The 16,078-nt window shown below is 44.9% G+C and overlaps 1 protein-coding gene across 1 annotated transcript; it reads left to right on the forward strand.

Moving 5' to 3' along the window:
• Window positions 1–7,578: 7,578 nt before the first annotated feature.
• On the forward strand, window positions 7,579–13,105 carry LOC112230396 (cytochrome P450 2F2). Its single transcript, XM_024396685.2, has 9 exons — window positions 7,579–7,848; window positions 9,411–9,573; window positions 9,822–9,974; window positions 10,335–10,495; window positions 10,813–10,986; window positions 11,373–11,511; window positions 11,705–11,892; window positions 12,052–12,193; window positions 12,341–13,105. Exons 1-9 carry the CDS (start codon window positions 7,687–7,689, stop codon window positions 12,556–12,558), a joined length of 1,500 nt encoding a protein of 499 aa, XP_024252453.1. The 5' UTR covers window positions 7,579–7,686; the 3' UTR covers window positions 12,559–13,105.
• Window positions 13,106–16,078: the final 2,973 nt, after the last annotated feature.

The raw sequence follows: 16,078 nt of genomic DNA on the forward strand, positions 1-16,078 counted from the left end.
TTCACCTGCCGGGGTTAAAGGAAAGACAAAGAATGCATACACAGGGCGCAGTTAAGTAGAGGCCCGATTAGTTTCAATCTGCTATTTAGCCTCTAATTACAACTGGAGACAGGTGTGGCTGTTCTGCTGTAGTCTGGCAGTTTCCCCTGAGCTGTCCATGGTCCTGCCCCTGGGGAATACAGAAACCTCATAGGCACATACCGACCATCCACCATACAACCCCTGAAACAGTATGTAATGACATGTATGTGTAACTGATAGATGCACACACACACTACATGTTCATATTTGTATATAAATTGTAAAGTATTTTGTCTGTAATGTATTTTTCAATATGTGTCGGACCCCAGTAAGACTAGCTGTTGTCATTGGCATCGGCTAATGGGGATCCTAATAAATCAAATCAAATCTATGGTTGCCTCTGCACCCCCATCCAGAAAAAAAATATTTGTCTTTGAATGGATACCTGAATAAGAGATATAATTTTGAGTTTACAAGCTAGTGTAATGTACACTATTTCTAAATTCATGAAGATATACCCTTACCCAGGTAGTAAGGGTAGGTAACAACACATCCGCCACGCTGATCCTCAACACGGGGGCCCCTCAGGGATGCGTGCTCAGTCTCCTCCTGTACTCCCTGTTCACTCATGACTGCATGGCCAGGCATGACTCCAAAACCATCATCAAGTTTGCAGATGACACAACAAATGCTAGGCCTGATCACCGACACTGATGAGACAGCCAATAGGGAGGAGGTCAGAGACCTGGCCGTGTGGTGCCAGGACAAAAACCTCTCCCTCAACGAGATCAAGACAAAGGAGATGATTGTGGACTACAGGAAAAGGAGGACCGAGCACGCCCCCATTCTCATCGACGGGGCTGTAGTGGAGCAGGTTGAGAGCTTCAAGTTCCTTGGTCTCTACATCACCAACAAACTATCATGGTCCGAACACACTAAGACAGTCTGAAGAAGGCATGACAGGAGACAGAAAGGATTCGGCATGGGTCCTCAGATTCTCAAAAGGTTCTACAGCTGTACCATCGAGTGCATCACTGACTGGTATGGCAGCTGCTCAGCCTCTGGAGCCAAGCTTCCTGCCATCCAGGACCTCTATACCAGGCGGTGTCAGAGGAATTTCCAGATGCCTGAAGGTACCACGTTCATCTGTGAAAACAATAGTACACAAGTATAAACACCATGGGACCACACAGCTGTCATACCGCTCAGGAAGGAGACAGGTTCTGTATCCTAGATATGAATGTACTTTGTTGTGAAAAGTGCAAATCAATCCCAGAACAACAGCAAAGGAACTTGTGAAGATGCTGGAGGAAACAAGTACAAATGTATCTATATCCACAGTAAACCGAGTCCTATATCGACATAACCTGAAAGGCCGCTCAGCAAGGAAGAAGCCACTGCTCCAAAACCGCCATTAAAAAAACAGACTACTGTTTGCAACTGCACACGGGGACAAAGATCGTACTTTTTGGAGAAATGTCCTCTGGTCTGATGAAACAAAAATGGGGATCCTAATAAATCAAATCAAAGAGGGTAGTGCATATGGCCCAGTACATCACTGGAGCCAAGCTTCCTGCCATCCAGGACCTCTATACCAGGCGGTGTCAGAGGAATTTCCAGATGCCTGAAGGTACCACGTTCATCTGTGAAAACAATAGTACGCAAGTATAAACACCATGGGACCACACAGCTGTCATACCGCTCAGGAAGGAGACGGGTTCTGTATCCTAGATATGAAACAAAAATATAACTGTTTGGCCATAATGACCATCGTTGTGTTTGAAGGAAAAAGGGGGAGGCTTGCACGCTGAAGAACACCATCCCAACAGTGAAGCATGCGTGGCAGCATCATGTTGTGGGGGTGCTTTGCTGCAGGAGGGACTGGTGCACTTCACAAAATAGATGGCATGATGAGGGAGGACAATTATATGGATATTTTGAAGCAACATCTCCAGATATCAGTCTGGAAGTAAATAGCTTGGTCCCAAATGGATCTTCCAAATGGACAATGACCCCAAGCATATTTCCAAAGTTGTGGCAAAATGGCCTAAGGACAACAAAGTCAAGGTATTAGAGTGGCCATCACAAAGCCCTGACCTAAATCCTATAGAAAATGTGTGGGTAGAACTGAAAATGTCACGTTCTGACCTTAGTTCTTTTGTTATGTCTTTGTTTTAGTATGGTCAGGGCGTGAGTTGGGTGGGTTGTCTATGTTTGTTTTTCTATGAGTTGGTATTTCTGTGTTTGGCCTGGTATGGTTCTCAATCACAGGCAGCTGTCATTCGTTGTCCCTGATTGAGAACCATACTTAGGCAGCCTGTTTTCACCCTTGATTTGTGGGTGATTCTTTTCTGTTGCGTGTTTGTATTCCGCACCAGACAACTGTTTCGGTTTCGTTCGTTCACTTTGTTGTTTTTGTTTAGTGTTCAATTTCTTTATTAAAAATATGGACACTTACCACGCTACGCATTGGTCCTCACCTTCTTCCACCACAGACAGCCATTACAGAATCACCCACCAACCAAGGACCAAGCAGCGTGGTAACGGGCAGCGGCAGAAATCTCAAGACTCCTGGACATGGGAGGAGATTCTGGATGGCAAGGGACCCTGGACACAGGCTGGGGAATATCGCCGCCCCAGGGAAGAGCTGAAGGCAGCCAAAGCAGAGCGGCGGCATTTTGAGGAGTTGGCACGGCAGTGCACACGGGGCACATGTGGAGTGTCGCTAAGTCAGGTAGGAGACCTGAGCTAACTCCCCGTGCTTACCGTGGAAAGAGGTGAACCGGGCAGGCACTGTGTTATACCGCGAGGCGCACGGTGTCCCTGGTGCGCAGGCATAGTCCGGTGCGTTATACATAGCAGGGCCTCGCATCGGCCGGGCTAGAGTGGGCATCGAGCCAGGTGCCATGAAGCCGGCTCAGCGCCTCTGGTCTCCAGTGGGTCTTCTCGGGCCGGGGTACATGGCACCAGCCCTACGTATGGTGTCCCCGGTTCGCCAGCACAGCTCAGTGCGGTCTATACCACCTCGCCACACTGGCCTGGCTACGGGGAGTATCCAGCCAGGTAGGGTTGTGCAGGCTCGGTGCTCGAGACCTACAGTGCACCTCCATGGTCCGGTCTATCCGGTGCCTCCTCCACGCACCAGCCCTCTGGTGGCAGCCCCCCGCACCAGGCGGTCTCTCAGTCTCCTCCCTACAGGTGCTCCCGCCTGCTCAGCCCTGCCAGAGTCTCCCGTCTGTCCTGAGCTGCCAGAGTCTCCCGTCTGTCCTGAGCTGCCAGAGTCTCCCGTCTGTCCTGAGCTGCCAGAGTCTCCCGTCTGTCCTGAGCTGCCGGAGTTGCCCGTCTGTCCTGAGCTGCCGGAGTCGCCCGTCTGTCCTGAGCTGCCGGAGTCGCCAGTCTGTTCTGAGCTGCCGGAGTCTCCCGCCTGTCCGGTGCTGCCAGAATCTCCCATCCATTCGGGACCCGTTGCTAGGGTCCCCAGTCCGAGGTCGGCGGCGAGGGTTCCCGCTCTAAAGAGGCCACGGAGGCGGGTAAAGACTATGGTGGAATGGGGTCCGCGTCCCGCGCCAGAGCCGCCACCGCGGACAGACGCCCACTCAGACCCCCCCCTATAGGTTCAGGTTTTGCGGCCGGAGTCCGCACCTTTGGGAGGGGGGTACTGTCACATTCTGACCGTAGTTCTTTTGATATGTCTTTGTTTTAGTATGGTCAGGGCGTGAGTTGGGTGGGTTGTCTATGTTTGTTTTTCTATGAGTTGGTATTTCTATGTTTGGCCTGGCATGGTTCTCAATCAGAGGCAGCTGTCAAACGTTGTCCCTGATTGAGAACCATAATTAGGCAGCCTGTTTTCACCCTTGATTTGTGGGTGATTATTTTCTGTTGAGTGTTTGTATTCTGCACCAGACAGAACTGTTTCGGTTTCGTTCGTTCACTTTGTTGTTTTTATTCAGTGTTCAATTTCTTTATTAAAAATATGGAGACTTACCACGCTGCGCATTGGTCCTCACCTTCTTCCACCACAGACAACCGTTACAGAAAAAGTGTGTGCGAGCAAGGAGGCCTACAAACCTGACTCAGTTATACCAGCTCATTCTGGAGGAATGGGCCAAAATTCACCCAACTTATTGTGGGAAGCTTGTGGAAGGCTACCCGAAACATTTGACCCAAGTTAAACAATTTAAAGGCAACGCTACCAAACACTAATTGAGTGTATGTAAACTTCTGACCCACTGGGAATGTGATGAAAGAAATAAAAGCTGAAATAAATCATTCTGTCTACTATTATTCTGACATTTTACATTCTTAAAATAAAGTGGTGATCCTAACTGACCTAAGACAGGGAATTTTTACTAGGATTAAATGTCAGGAATTGTGAAAAACTGAGTTTAAATGTATTTGGCTAAGGTGTATGTAAACTTCCGACTTCAACTGTACATGTACATATTACCTCAATTACCTCGACTAACCGGTGCCCCGCACATTGACTCTGTACCGGTACTCCCTGTATATAGCCTCTCTATTGTTGTTTCACTGATGCCATTTAATTATTTGTTACTTTTATTTTACATTTTTAACTTATCTATTTTTTTTATTTAACACTTTTTCTTAATCTTCTTAAAGACTTGTTGGTTAAGGTCTTGTAAGTAAGCAATTCACTGTAAGGTCTACACCTGTTGTATTCGGCACATGTGACAATTAAAAATGGATTTGATTTGATCTTTATTTGGAAAAAAATTGGAAGACTTCAAAAAAAAAAGGTAGAACAGCGTTCATAGGCCTACGGGCCAAAGCAGTCCACTTTCTGACTAACATTTTAAGTCACAAAAGAAGAAAAAACTCACATTGTCCATTGTATGTAGTTCTGTCCTTGAGCTTTTCTTGTCTATTGATGTTCTGTATTATGTCATGTTTCATGTTTTGTGTTGGACCCCAGGAAGAGTAGCTGCTGCTGTTGTAACAGCTAATGGGGATCCTTTTCAAGCCACCACCGGCCTGAGGAGAGACACATTGAACGAGGGGTTAATACGGTAATCGGGGGAAGCTGTAACCGATAACTAACCTCGTTCAGTCACCTCAGGACTTTAAATGGCCCCACAAACCGCTGCCCCAGCCTCTGGCAGGGCAGGCGGTGGGGCAAATTTTGGGTCGAGAGCCATACCCGGTGGAGGTGAACATGGGCGGCGTCCCAGGTCTCCTCCGCGCGCCTGAACCAGTCGTCCACCGCAGGAGCCTCGGTCTGACTCTGATGCCAAGGCGCCAGAACCCGGCTGGTACCCCAGTACGCACTGGAAGGGCAAGAGGTTAGTGGAGGAGTGGCGGAGCGAGTTCTGAGCCATCTCGGCCCAGGGCACGAACGCCGCCTACTCCCCCGGCCGGTCCTGACAATAAGACCGCAGAAACCTACCCACATCCTGGTTCACTCTCTCCACCTGCCCATTACTCTCGGGGTGAAAACCCGATCAGACACTATATCCTCAGGCACCCCGTAGTGCCGGAAGACGTGTGTAAAAAAGGCCTCCGCAGTCTGTAGTACCGTAGGGAGACCGGGCAGAGGGAGGAGACGGCAGGACTTGGAAAAACGGTCCACAACAACCAGGATCGTGGTGTTACCCTGTGAGGGAGGAAGATCGGTGAGGAAATCGACCGACAGATGCGACCAAGGCTGTTGTGGAACGGGTAAGGGTTACCTCTGGGCAGGTGCCTAGGAGCCTTACACCGTGTACACACCGAGAAGGAGGAAGTATGGGGGTAGGATACATGGGCCATTCCTCTGTGTCATACAGCCGGGACAGTGTGTCTGCCTTAACATTCTGGGAACCTGGTCTGAAAGTAAGGGTGAAAACAAAACGGGTAAAAAACATGGCCCACCTTGCCTGACGAGGATTCAGTCTCCTCGCTGCCCGGATGTACTCCGGGTTGCGGTGGTCAGTTCAGATGAAGAAAGGGTGTTGAGCCCCCTCAAGCCAATGTCTCTACACCTTCAACGCCTTCACCACAGCCAACAGCTCCCGGTCCCCCACATCATAGTTTCGTTCCGCCGGGCTGAGCTTCGTCGAGAAGAAGGCACATGGGCGGAGCTTCGGTGGCGTACCCGAGCGCTGAGAAAGCACGGCTCCAATCCCAGCCTCGGACGTGTCCACCTCCACCGTGAACGCCAAAGAGGGATCCGGATGTGCCAGCACGGGAGCCGAGGTAAACAGAGCCCTTAGGTGACCAAAAGCCCTGTCCGTCTCAGCCAACCACTGCAAACGCACCGGGCCCCCCCTTCAGCAGAGAGGTAATGGGAGCCGCTACCTGACCAAAACCCAGGATAAACCTCCGATAGTAATTGGCAAACCCTAAAAAAGGCTGCACCTTCTTTGCCTTGGTGGGAGTCGGCCAATTACGCACAGCTGAAATGTAGTCACTCTCCATTGACATTTGAAAGTTTGAAAAATTCATGTAAAATCGGGTGAGATGAAAATTGACAAACTAAACGGTGTGCCATGTGTAGGCCCACTGAGTGGACATTCTGAACCTTGTTTGAAGTCAGTAGGTCACATGACCAAGGAGCTATTGAAATTTTAAATTTGGAAAAATTAATGTAAAATCATGTGTCATGAAAATATAGAAGTAGTAGTCAGTGTTGCAATATAGAAGGGTAGTCAGTGGACATTCTGAACCTTGTTTGAGTCAAGTAGGTAACATGACCAAGGAGCTATTGACATTCAAATGTTAAAAAAAAAATGTGTACTTTGTTTACGCTCCATAACTAATTCAACTAGGACTACAAAATGCTGCTCACATTTCCACGTTTATTAGCTTTGGAAAGCTAATTAATATCCAAATCGTGAAAATAAGACCTGTGCAATTTTTCCAACATCCTGACACTTATTTGGAGCCTGTGGCTCAAGTGGTTTGAAAGCTGTTGAGGTTTGAAAGCGCGAATATCTGTAACGGTTCTCTAGGTGTGAAGGAGAGTCGGACCAAAATGCAGCGTGTAGATTGCGATCCATAATTTAATAAACAAACGTAACACGAATCTAAATACAAACACTACAAAAACAATAAACGTAACGAAAACCGAAACAGCCTATACTTGTGTAAACTAACACATAGACAGGAACAATGACACTAAGGACAATCACCCACAAAACCCAACACAAAACAGGCTACCTAAATATGGTTTCCAATCAGAGACAATGACTAACACCTGCCTCTGATTGAGAACCATATCAGGCCAAACATAGAAATAGACAAACCAGACACACAACATAGAATGCCCACCCAGCTCACGTCCTGACCAACACTAAAACAAGGAAAACACATATGAACGATGATCAGAACGTGACAATATCCGTCAAATATCCCATTTGAAACTGGCTTTACCTCGTATTGGGCGGCAAATAAACCCCCAGTTCCAATACCAAATCAAACAAAAAATATTATCAAGTCCTGAATCAAGTCTGTAAACCTACAAGTCTCCCATAGGCAGACAGGTTACCTCCCACATTGACTGTTGCCATAGATCTGTGAACTTAGAGTCAGCAAATATCCCTCTCATAAACCCTTGTTGACTAGTGTTCAAAACAAAGTCCACAATTTGTGTGGGTGGCAACCGGCGTCTTTAAATCAGCTAGCTTTAAATCGTGAAGTAGCCTATGTAATTCCTGAAGCCCAATTGCAATGCTTGGGTCGGTGGTGTTGTTGTGGCTCTTTATCCTCCTTCTATTCTTCTTCATCAGGGTCCGCCGACCTAAAAACTTCCCACCAGGACCCCGTCCCCTGCCCATCCTTGGCAATCTGCTACAGCTGGATCCTGTCAACCCCCTCAAAGACCTGGAAGGGGTAAAGTAGGCTATACTTTGTAGGCTAGAGTTAGACCAACTCTCGCTAGACCTGCTACGATTATGCTGCTGGAAATAACTTTTTTTGTGACGCTAATATTTTGGATATAGCTTTCTTCAAGCAACTCATAATATAGGTCAACGGATTCCTATTATTCTGTATAATAAATCCAAGTCGCTCCATTTAGTATGTATGATATGTTACGTTTCATATGGTGTGTATTATGGATGACCATCACCTATTTCGTATGATATGTTACGGATTATAATTTGTATTATATGTTATGTATTTGCAAAAATGAACAATATGTTATGAATTTGCTGGGCCCTCCCTGCACGCACGCACCACGTCTATTTATATGGGCACAACACTGTTCATGACAAAAAAACTGTTCACACCCCTCTTGTTGGTGGAGAGGATTTTGCAGGTTTAAAGCTTATTTCCTGCAATTCTACAAATTTTGTCATGGGGTGCAAAGAAAATGTTGCCGTTTTAAAACTACATTTCTTGCAATTCTATACAGTTTCACATGTCTAATGTGTATTCATGTGATATTTGAGTGACAAAAAAATTACAACAAAATCTATGGGACTGTAACAATCTTCTAGAGTAAATTTAAATCTGGACAGGGTTCTTAAAAATAAGACAAGTTTTGGAACCACTGCCTTAAGTAACCATCTGCCTTTTGTAACCATACCAGAGGTAACATTATACTAATTTGAGAGTCCCGGATCTACATTTACTATGTTACGTCTAGTCAATGAGACCAGTCTGACTGAATGGGTATTAAGTGTGATGTAGGCTAAAGTTTTAGGACAACAGATACAATAGTTGATTCATGCCACAATTGGACAAAAGAATGCTCCACAAGGTTGGAATGTCATAACACAATTTCAACAAAAGACAATGGTGAATTAATTTGACAATAAACAGAAATAATAAGTGGCACAGTGGTCTAAGGCACTGCATCTCAGTGCAAGAGGTGTCACTGCAGTCCCTGGTTCGAATCCAGGCTGCATCACATCCATTCTGATTGGGAGTCCCTTAGGGCGGTGCACAATTGGCCCAGTGTCACCCGGGTTTGGCTGGGGTAGGCCGTCATTGTAAATAAGAATTTGTTCTTAACTGACTTACCTGGTAAAATAATTTGTGAAAGCATGGATAAAAACCATTCTGTTATTTCTAAACAGTAACATTCTATGGGATTTGTGAACAAGGAAAAAATATTGAATTAAAAAAAAGGGAAAAACTTTATTATCCTGGTGTAATAACACACTAACAACACCGTATAGATATGTTCTGAATAAGGTTGATCTATTTTGTTATTACACATAAAGAAAGGAAACCAGGGACTCAATGTGTAATATCAGAGTGCTACACAACTTGTAAAGGGAGAAATAATAGTAGTCAGCCAAGAGTTACTCCTGTTAACCACTCCAAAAACGCACGACTGAAAGCTTATCCATCAACCCTTGCGTGCTTGAATAACATTTCAAAAGAAAAGTTCCCCATTATATTCTCACAATAAATACTCCCCCTGTCCCTCTCCTTCTGTGCTTCAGCTGAAGAGGCGCTATGGTAACGTGTTCAGTCTGTACATCGGCTCACGGCCTGCAGTGGTTCTGAATGGCCTGGAGGTGGTTCGTGAGGCACTGGTGACACGCGCAGCGGAATATGCTGGACGACCAACCCATATGATGGTCAGCCACCTCTTCAAAGGCAAAGGTAGAACTTTCTTGACCCCTTTTATAATATGTTTTATAATAAGGGAACTCTGTGTGTGTATGTGCCAATGGCGGTATCTGAGCCCTGGTCTCCCACAGGAGAAACCAACGTCTTAAGAATTAGCCCAATAGGAAATCCCCCCCTGGGCTGAGGGTGACACTGATTTTAAAGTCGCAGGCATGAGACCGTGAGTCCGACCCACTTACGCTCCGTGTGTGTTTGTTTGTATGTGTGTGTGTGCCGATCAGGGATCGTCATGGCCAATTATGGCTCCAGCTGGAGGGACCACCGGCGCTTTGCACTGACCACGCTGAGAAACTTTGGTCTGGGCAAACGCTCCATGGAAGAGCGCATCCTGGAGGAGGTGTCCCACATCTGCACTGAGCTGGAGAGCAGTTCTGGTACAGTCTCACACACACAACGTCCTAGTAATCACAGTCATCACTGTACATATTTATGTCATTATCAGCGCTTAGTATCCACCCCAAAGCTCCTCCAAATACTGTATCAAACCATTACACTATTAACCCCTTGTTGTTGTAACAAACTTCCATAAACCACACAAACTTCACAGATATAAGATACTCTCAGTAATACTCCCAGTATGACTATATTTACTATACTTGTTTAAACATTAGGTATAAAGACTGTGGGGCTTTATCTATCCTGTCAGTGTGTTCAATTCAGTAGCTCTGTGATCGTTGTTCTTACCTTGTCCGTGTGTATTGCCTCGTGTGGTGATCATTGCTGTGCCCTGGTAGGCGGTTCGATGGATCCTCAGCACCTGTTCCATCTGGCTGCGTCTAACATCATCTGCTCACTGATCTTTGGAGAGAGGTTTGAATATGACGACCAGGTCATCCTCACCCTCATCCAGAGGTTAGAGGAGTTTACGAAGGAAGCTCTCGGACCTTGGGCCATGGTACAGTCTAAGCCCTCCGTGCTTACTAAAAAAGGGTTCCAAAATGGTTCTTCGGCTGTCCCCAGGTAGAACCCTTTTGGGTTCCAGATAGAACCTTCTGTGCAAAGGGTTCTACACTGAACCCAAAGTGTTCTTCAAAGGGGTTCTTCAAAGTGTTCTCCAATGGGGACAGCGAAAATAATCATTTTAGATTCTAGATGGAAACTTTTTTTTATAAGAGTTACACGATCATCACTGACCTCTCTGTGCTAGACATGACACACTGATCCACATTCCCCTCTGTTTTACCTCCATTTCCTCCCATCTATCTTTTGTAGCTCTATGAAATCATACCAGTCTTGAGGCCCCTCCCTTTGCCATTCAGGAACGTTTTCCACAAATTTGATAAAATGAAAGAACATATCAAGAAGGTTGTGACCAAGCACAAACATTCAAGGGTCGCAGGAGAGCCCAGAGACCTCCTTGACTGCTACCTGGACCAGATTGACAAGGTAGGAGAACAATAGAAGTATGGTTCTAGAAGTAAAATAAAGAAGATAAGATATTAAAAAAAGTAGCCTTGTACAAGTAAGCCTGAATGGTCCATAGGGCAGGAGCCTATCTGCTGTTTCTGTAGCATTAAGAAGCTTGATGTAGAAGTACACCCCTGGATAGGACACTAGTCTGTTGCAGGACTTTACCCTGAATCCATTTGCCAATCAGAGAGGCATCGGGTCCCATTTTTAGTGTTTGGAATGACTTCCGTGAACGGGGCAAACATTTTCATTGGGCTGGTAGAAGAGGAGGACGTACTTTACAGGATGGAGCAGGGTGGAATGCAGAATTTAATGTAGATGCCTTTGGTGTCTGCGTGCGTGTATGTGTTTGTGTGTTTCAGACAGCTGATGGAGGCTCCACATTTAATGATGCTCAGATGGTGTCTCTACTACTTGACCTGTTCATTGCTGGGACAGACACGACTTCCAACACCCTCCGCTCTGCCATGCTATACCTGATGACCAACCAGCATGTACAGGGTGAGGAAATACATACACAACACACACACTGGCAGACATTTCATTCAATTCGATGGCGCTTGTAGACAATGGTTCCGCATTCACGGTAAATTATGCATATGTCGGCTAAATAGGAAATTAGCTGTAAATATTAAACATTCTACAAAACTTGATCGGATGGAAAACCCGGCCAAAGAGTGTGTGTTTGTCCCAGATCGCTGTCACCGAGAGATCGCCGAGGTTCTTGAGGGACGTGCAGACGCTTCGTTTGAGGACAGACATGCCATGCCGTATGTTCAAGCCACGATCCACGAGGCACAGCGCATGAGTGACACCGTTCCTCTTAGCGTGTTCCATACTACCTGCAGCAACACACAAATAAACAGCTACCAGCTGCCCCAGGTGAGCATTACCATGACGACTGATATGCTGCCTGTTGTTGACCTTAGAACTATAAAGGTCTCCTGGGCTACAGTGAATGATGTCATGATTGGTGCTGTCTCAGTCTTTAGTGTACCTCTTCACCTCTCCTTCTCACCCTTAATCCCTCATCTGTTCCAGGGCACGGTGGTGATTCCTAACCTGTCTTCAGTGCTGCATGAAGAGGGCCAGTGGAAATTCCCTCACGAGTTCAACCCTGAGAACTTCCTCAACGAGGTCGGAGAGTTTGTGAAACCAGAAGCCTTTCTGCCATTCTCTGCAGGTGCCTTTTTGCCAAAAGCGTCAATATCTATGGCTTATAAATTATACTAAGACAGGAGAATATGTTGACATAAAAGGCCAGGCTGCATGCATATGAAGGTATGAGCGAAATGTTGTTCTCATTGATAGACGTGTGTGTGTTCCCTAGGATCTCGTGTGTGTCTGGGGGAGGGGTTAGCACGTATGGAGCTCTTCCTGGTTCTAGTGACATTGCTTCGGCGTTACCGATTCGTCTGGCCTGAGGATGGAGGTGTCCCAGATTTCAGCCTCATCTTTGGTGGGACACAGTCTCCAAAGCCCTACCGCCTTGGAGTGCGCCTGAGGAGCAGCGAGGAGCTACCCACAGTCTCCACAAGAGAGATCTAGTTCTGACAGACAGCTATAGATCTTATTCTGTAATAATTCAACTTCATTTCAGTAATTCATCTGATGAGTAGTTTTTCAACAATGTGTAACCCACCATTTAATGCCTTATAATCTGTGTCAGCTTCTGTAAGGATCAGATATTGGAATGATCATTCAAACTAGATCTTTCAGCATGCTTGCATGTATCTTGTAATCCATACCATTGTTAAAACTATTGGTTTTGTGTTTATGTTAATTACAACGAATTGTATTTTCTTATCAAGTTTTCTTAAGTAAAATAATAATTACTAAAACCATGTGATTTGGATTAAAAATGTGAACCTCTGATTTTATGTCCTCCCATCCCCTTACCTGCATCTGTAACTCTTATGATTGAGGTTGAATCTCCAGAACCCCAAAAAATGTTGATGATGCTCTTCTATAAGCTGCAATGCTTAACCTAGTATTACAGACGAACGTTTCGTGCAGATAGTGATTGCTATTTGCCTCCTAGAAAGCATATGCTGGACATTTTTATATAAAATTGTTTCTTAAAGCTTCTAAATGATTTCGCCTTTACCAAACTGTTTATTGCTCTCAGATCAATAATAACCACTCAGATTTAAGTAATTTATGGAGGGACCTATATAGTCTCCTCTCCAGAAAGATCCATGAAGAAATCTCTCCTCTGCACTGGGGGCGTTTGAGAGGCCTGCTTTTCAAAGTTTGTGACTTTCGAAGACATTTGAAGACTTTCGCCTCCATGTTGACTGCATGAACATTAAAACAGCCATCATGAAGTTCCAACTACAGCCTACTTACATTTTCTGCAGTTGCTCCTCACCAGCCGCAACTTGAAGCTATCTCCTGTTTTGTTTTGTTTTGACCCACGTACTTTGGTGCGAAAAGTGCAAAGAAATCCCAGAACAACAGCAAAGGACCTTGTGAAGATGCTGGAGGAAACAGGTACAAAAGTATCTACATCCACAGTAAAACGAGTCCTATATCGACATAACCTGAAAGGCCGCTCAGCAAGGAAGAAGCCACTGCTCCAAAACCGACATAAAAAAGACAGACTACCATTTGCAACTGGGGACAAAGATTGTACTTTTTGGAGAAATGTCGTCTGGTCTGATGAAACAAAAATAGAACTGTTTGGCCATCATGACCATCGTTATGTTTGGAGGGAAAAGGGGGATGCTTGCAAGCCGAAGAACACGATCCCAACCGTGAAGCACGGGGGTGGCAGCATCATGTTGTGGGGGTGCATTGCTGCAGGATGGACTGGTGCACTTCACAAAATAGATGGCATCATGAAGAGGAAAATTATGTGGATATATTGAAGCAACACAAATGGGTCTTTCAAATGGACAATGACCCCAAGAATACTTCCAAAGTTGTGGCAAAATGGCTTAAGGACAGCTAAGTCAAGGTATTGGAGTGGCCATCACAAAGCCCCGACCTCAGTCACATAGAACATTTGTGGGCAGAACTGAAAAAGTGTGTGCGAGCAAGGAGGCCTACAAACCTGACTCAGTTACACCAGCTCTGTCTGGAGGAATGGGCCAAAATTCACCCAACTTATTGTGGAAGGCTACCTGAAACGTTTGACCAAAGTTAAACAATTTAAAGGCAATGCTACCAAATTCTAATTGAGTGTATGTAAACTTCTGACCTACTGGGAATGTGATGAAAGAAATAGAAGCTGAAAAAAATCACTCTCTACTATTATTCTGACATTTCACATTCTTAAAGTAAAATGGTGATTCTAACTGACAGGGAATTGTTACTAGGATTAAATGTCAGGAATTGTGAAACTGAGTTTAAATGTATTTGGCTAAGGTGTATGTAAGCTTCCAACTTCAACTGTATTTGCTTTTATATAGGGACATATTGTTAAATAGAAATAAATAATTTAAGCTGTTTTTAGATTGATTTTATATTGACATTGCTAGCTATTGATTTACCTCAGCCAGAGAGTTTGATTTAAACTAATGTTATCTAGCAAGCTAACTGTTATTGTAGCTGCTTTCTGTTTGTATTTTCTGTTGGATTATATTTTATCTTTCCAACCAGGCGAAGTACTACGAAGGCACCACTGATCTCGACAAGAGACGCAACATTCATAGGGGAGCAGAGAAATTCACAATTCAGGGTACCGTTGAGCAGTTCATTTCTATTAACTTACTGTTACTGTTATATCACTGAAAGGATTTATGTACGACCATTTTCCATCTAGCTTACGTTATTTGCTCATCTACATGTCACTAGTTATACATTTAGTTATATGTCTGTCACATTGACGTATGTAGCTATAAGTTAACCCTGATCAATCAAATGGATAGGTCTAAGCAATTATGGTAACTCCAACTGGCCTTATATAGGTGTCTTCGCTAGACAGAGAGAGACCCATACAGAAAGAGAGCGAGGAAGAAAGTGAGAAAGAAAGTGACAGGGAGAGAGAGGTGGGAAGAGAGTGAAAGACGGAGAGAGATGGAGAGCAAATTGACTTAGACTTTAGTATTTCAATGACTTGTCTTCCAACTTGTTAGGCAATCACATATACCTACAGGGGAAGGCTGCACAGCCGCACAGGAGGGTAATTTTCCCTAAGGAGGAAAAGGAGGCGGGGCTGACAGATGCATGCTGGACATTTCGGAGTGAAGCGCATGATTGCCAAAATCAGCCTACACTTCTTCTGGCGTGGGATTGTCAAGGATGTGGACAGCTGGGAAAGTCAAATAACCTTTTGTTTATCAATCACATGCTCTTATATCTGAAATAATTATGATTTCGATGAATGTCATATCAGAGTGCACACAGTGTTTCAATGTGTCACTTTGTGCTTATAGGTCAGTACCTGTCTAACCTGACAGAAGTTTGAGAGGGTGAATACTGTGGCTCCGGAGTTGAAGCCCATCAAAGTTGTTTCACCATGGCTGGCACATGATCGGTGAGTGTGTCACAATTTAAATTTTGCATTGATAAATTGTTTTTTAAATGGTTACTTTATTTGACCCCCCAGAAGATATATAAGAGAGGTATTTGTAATAATATGAAATATATATATTTGCATATTTCTGTTATCAATCAAGCTGAGACTGAACATCAACAAGGCACAGGATAAGCAGAAGGAGAGCTACCGGAGGAGAATCAAGAAGGGGACCAAGTGCTTCGACATCCGTGCAAATCACTTGGTTTGGAAGAAGGATGAAAGGAAGGCGAGACCTGGGAAATCTCGTTGCTCTTTCGCTCCTAGCTGGGGTCAACATCTGTTAAGGTGAATATAAAAATCTCAGAAAACTATTTGAATTTGCACCCCAAATATCCAGAAACTAGTTTTAGTTTTCCTAACACTGGCATTTTTTTCTTTGTCTTCATAAGGGTTACCTGGGTGGAAGCCAACAATATTCTCCAGTTGGAGCAGTTGGACGGTCGACCACTGAAAGCCCTGACGCCCTACACTTCGGTGAAGCCCGTGAGACAAAGTATGCTAAGTTGTGGTTGACTTTTGAGAAAGCAAGAAATGTTAGTTATGCTG

The sequence above is a fragment of the Oncorhynchus tshawytscha genome, linkage group LG32 (assembly GCF_018296145.1).
Source record: "Oncorhynchus tshawytscha isolate Ot180627B linkage group LG32, Otsh_v2.0, whole genome shotgun sequence".
NCBI lineage: Eukaryota > Metazoa > Chordata > Actinopteri > Salmoniformes > Salmonidae > Oncorhynchus > Oncorhynchus tshawytscha.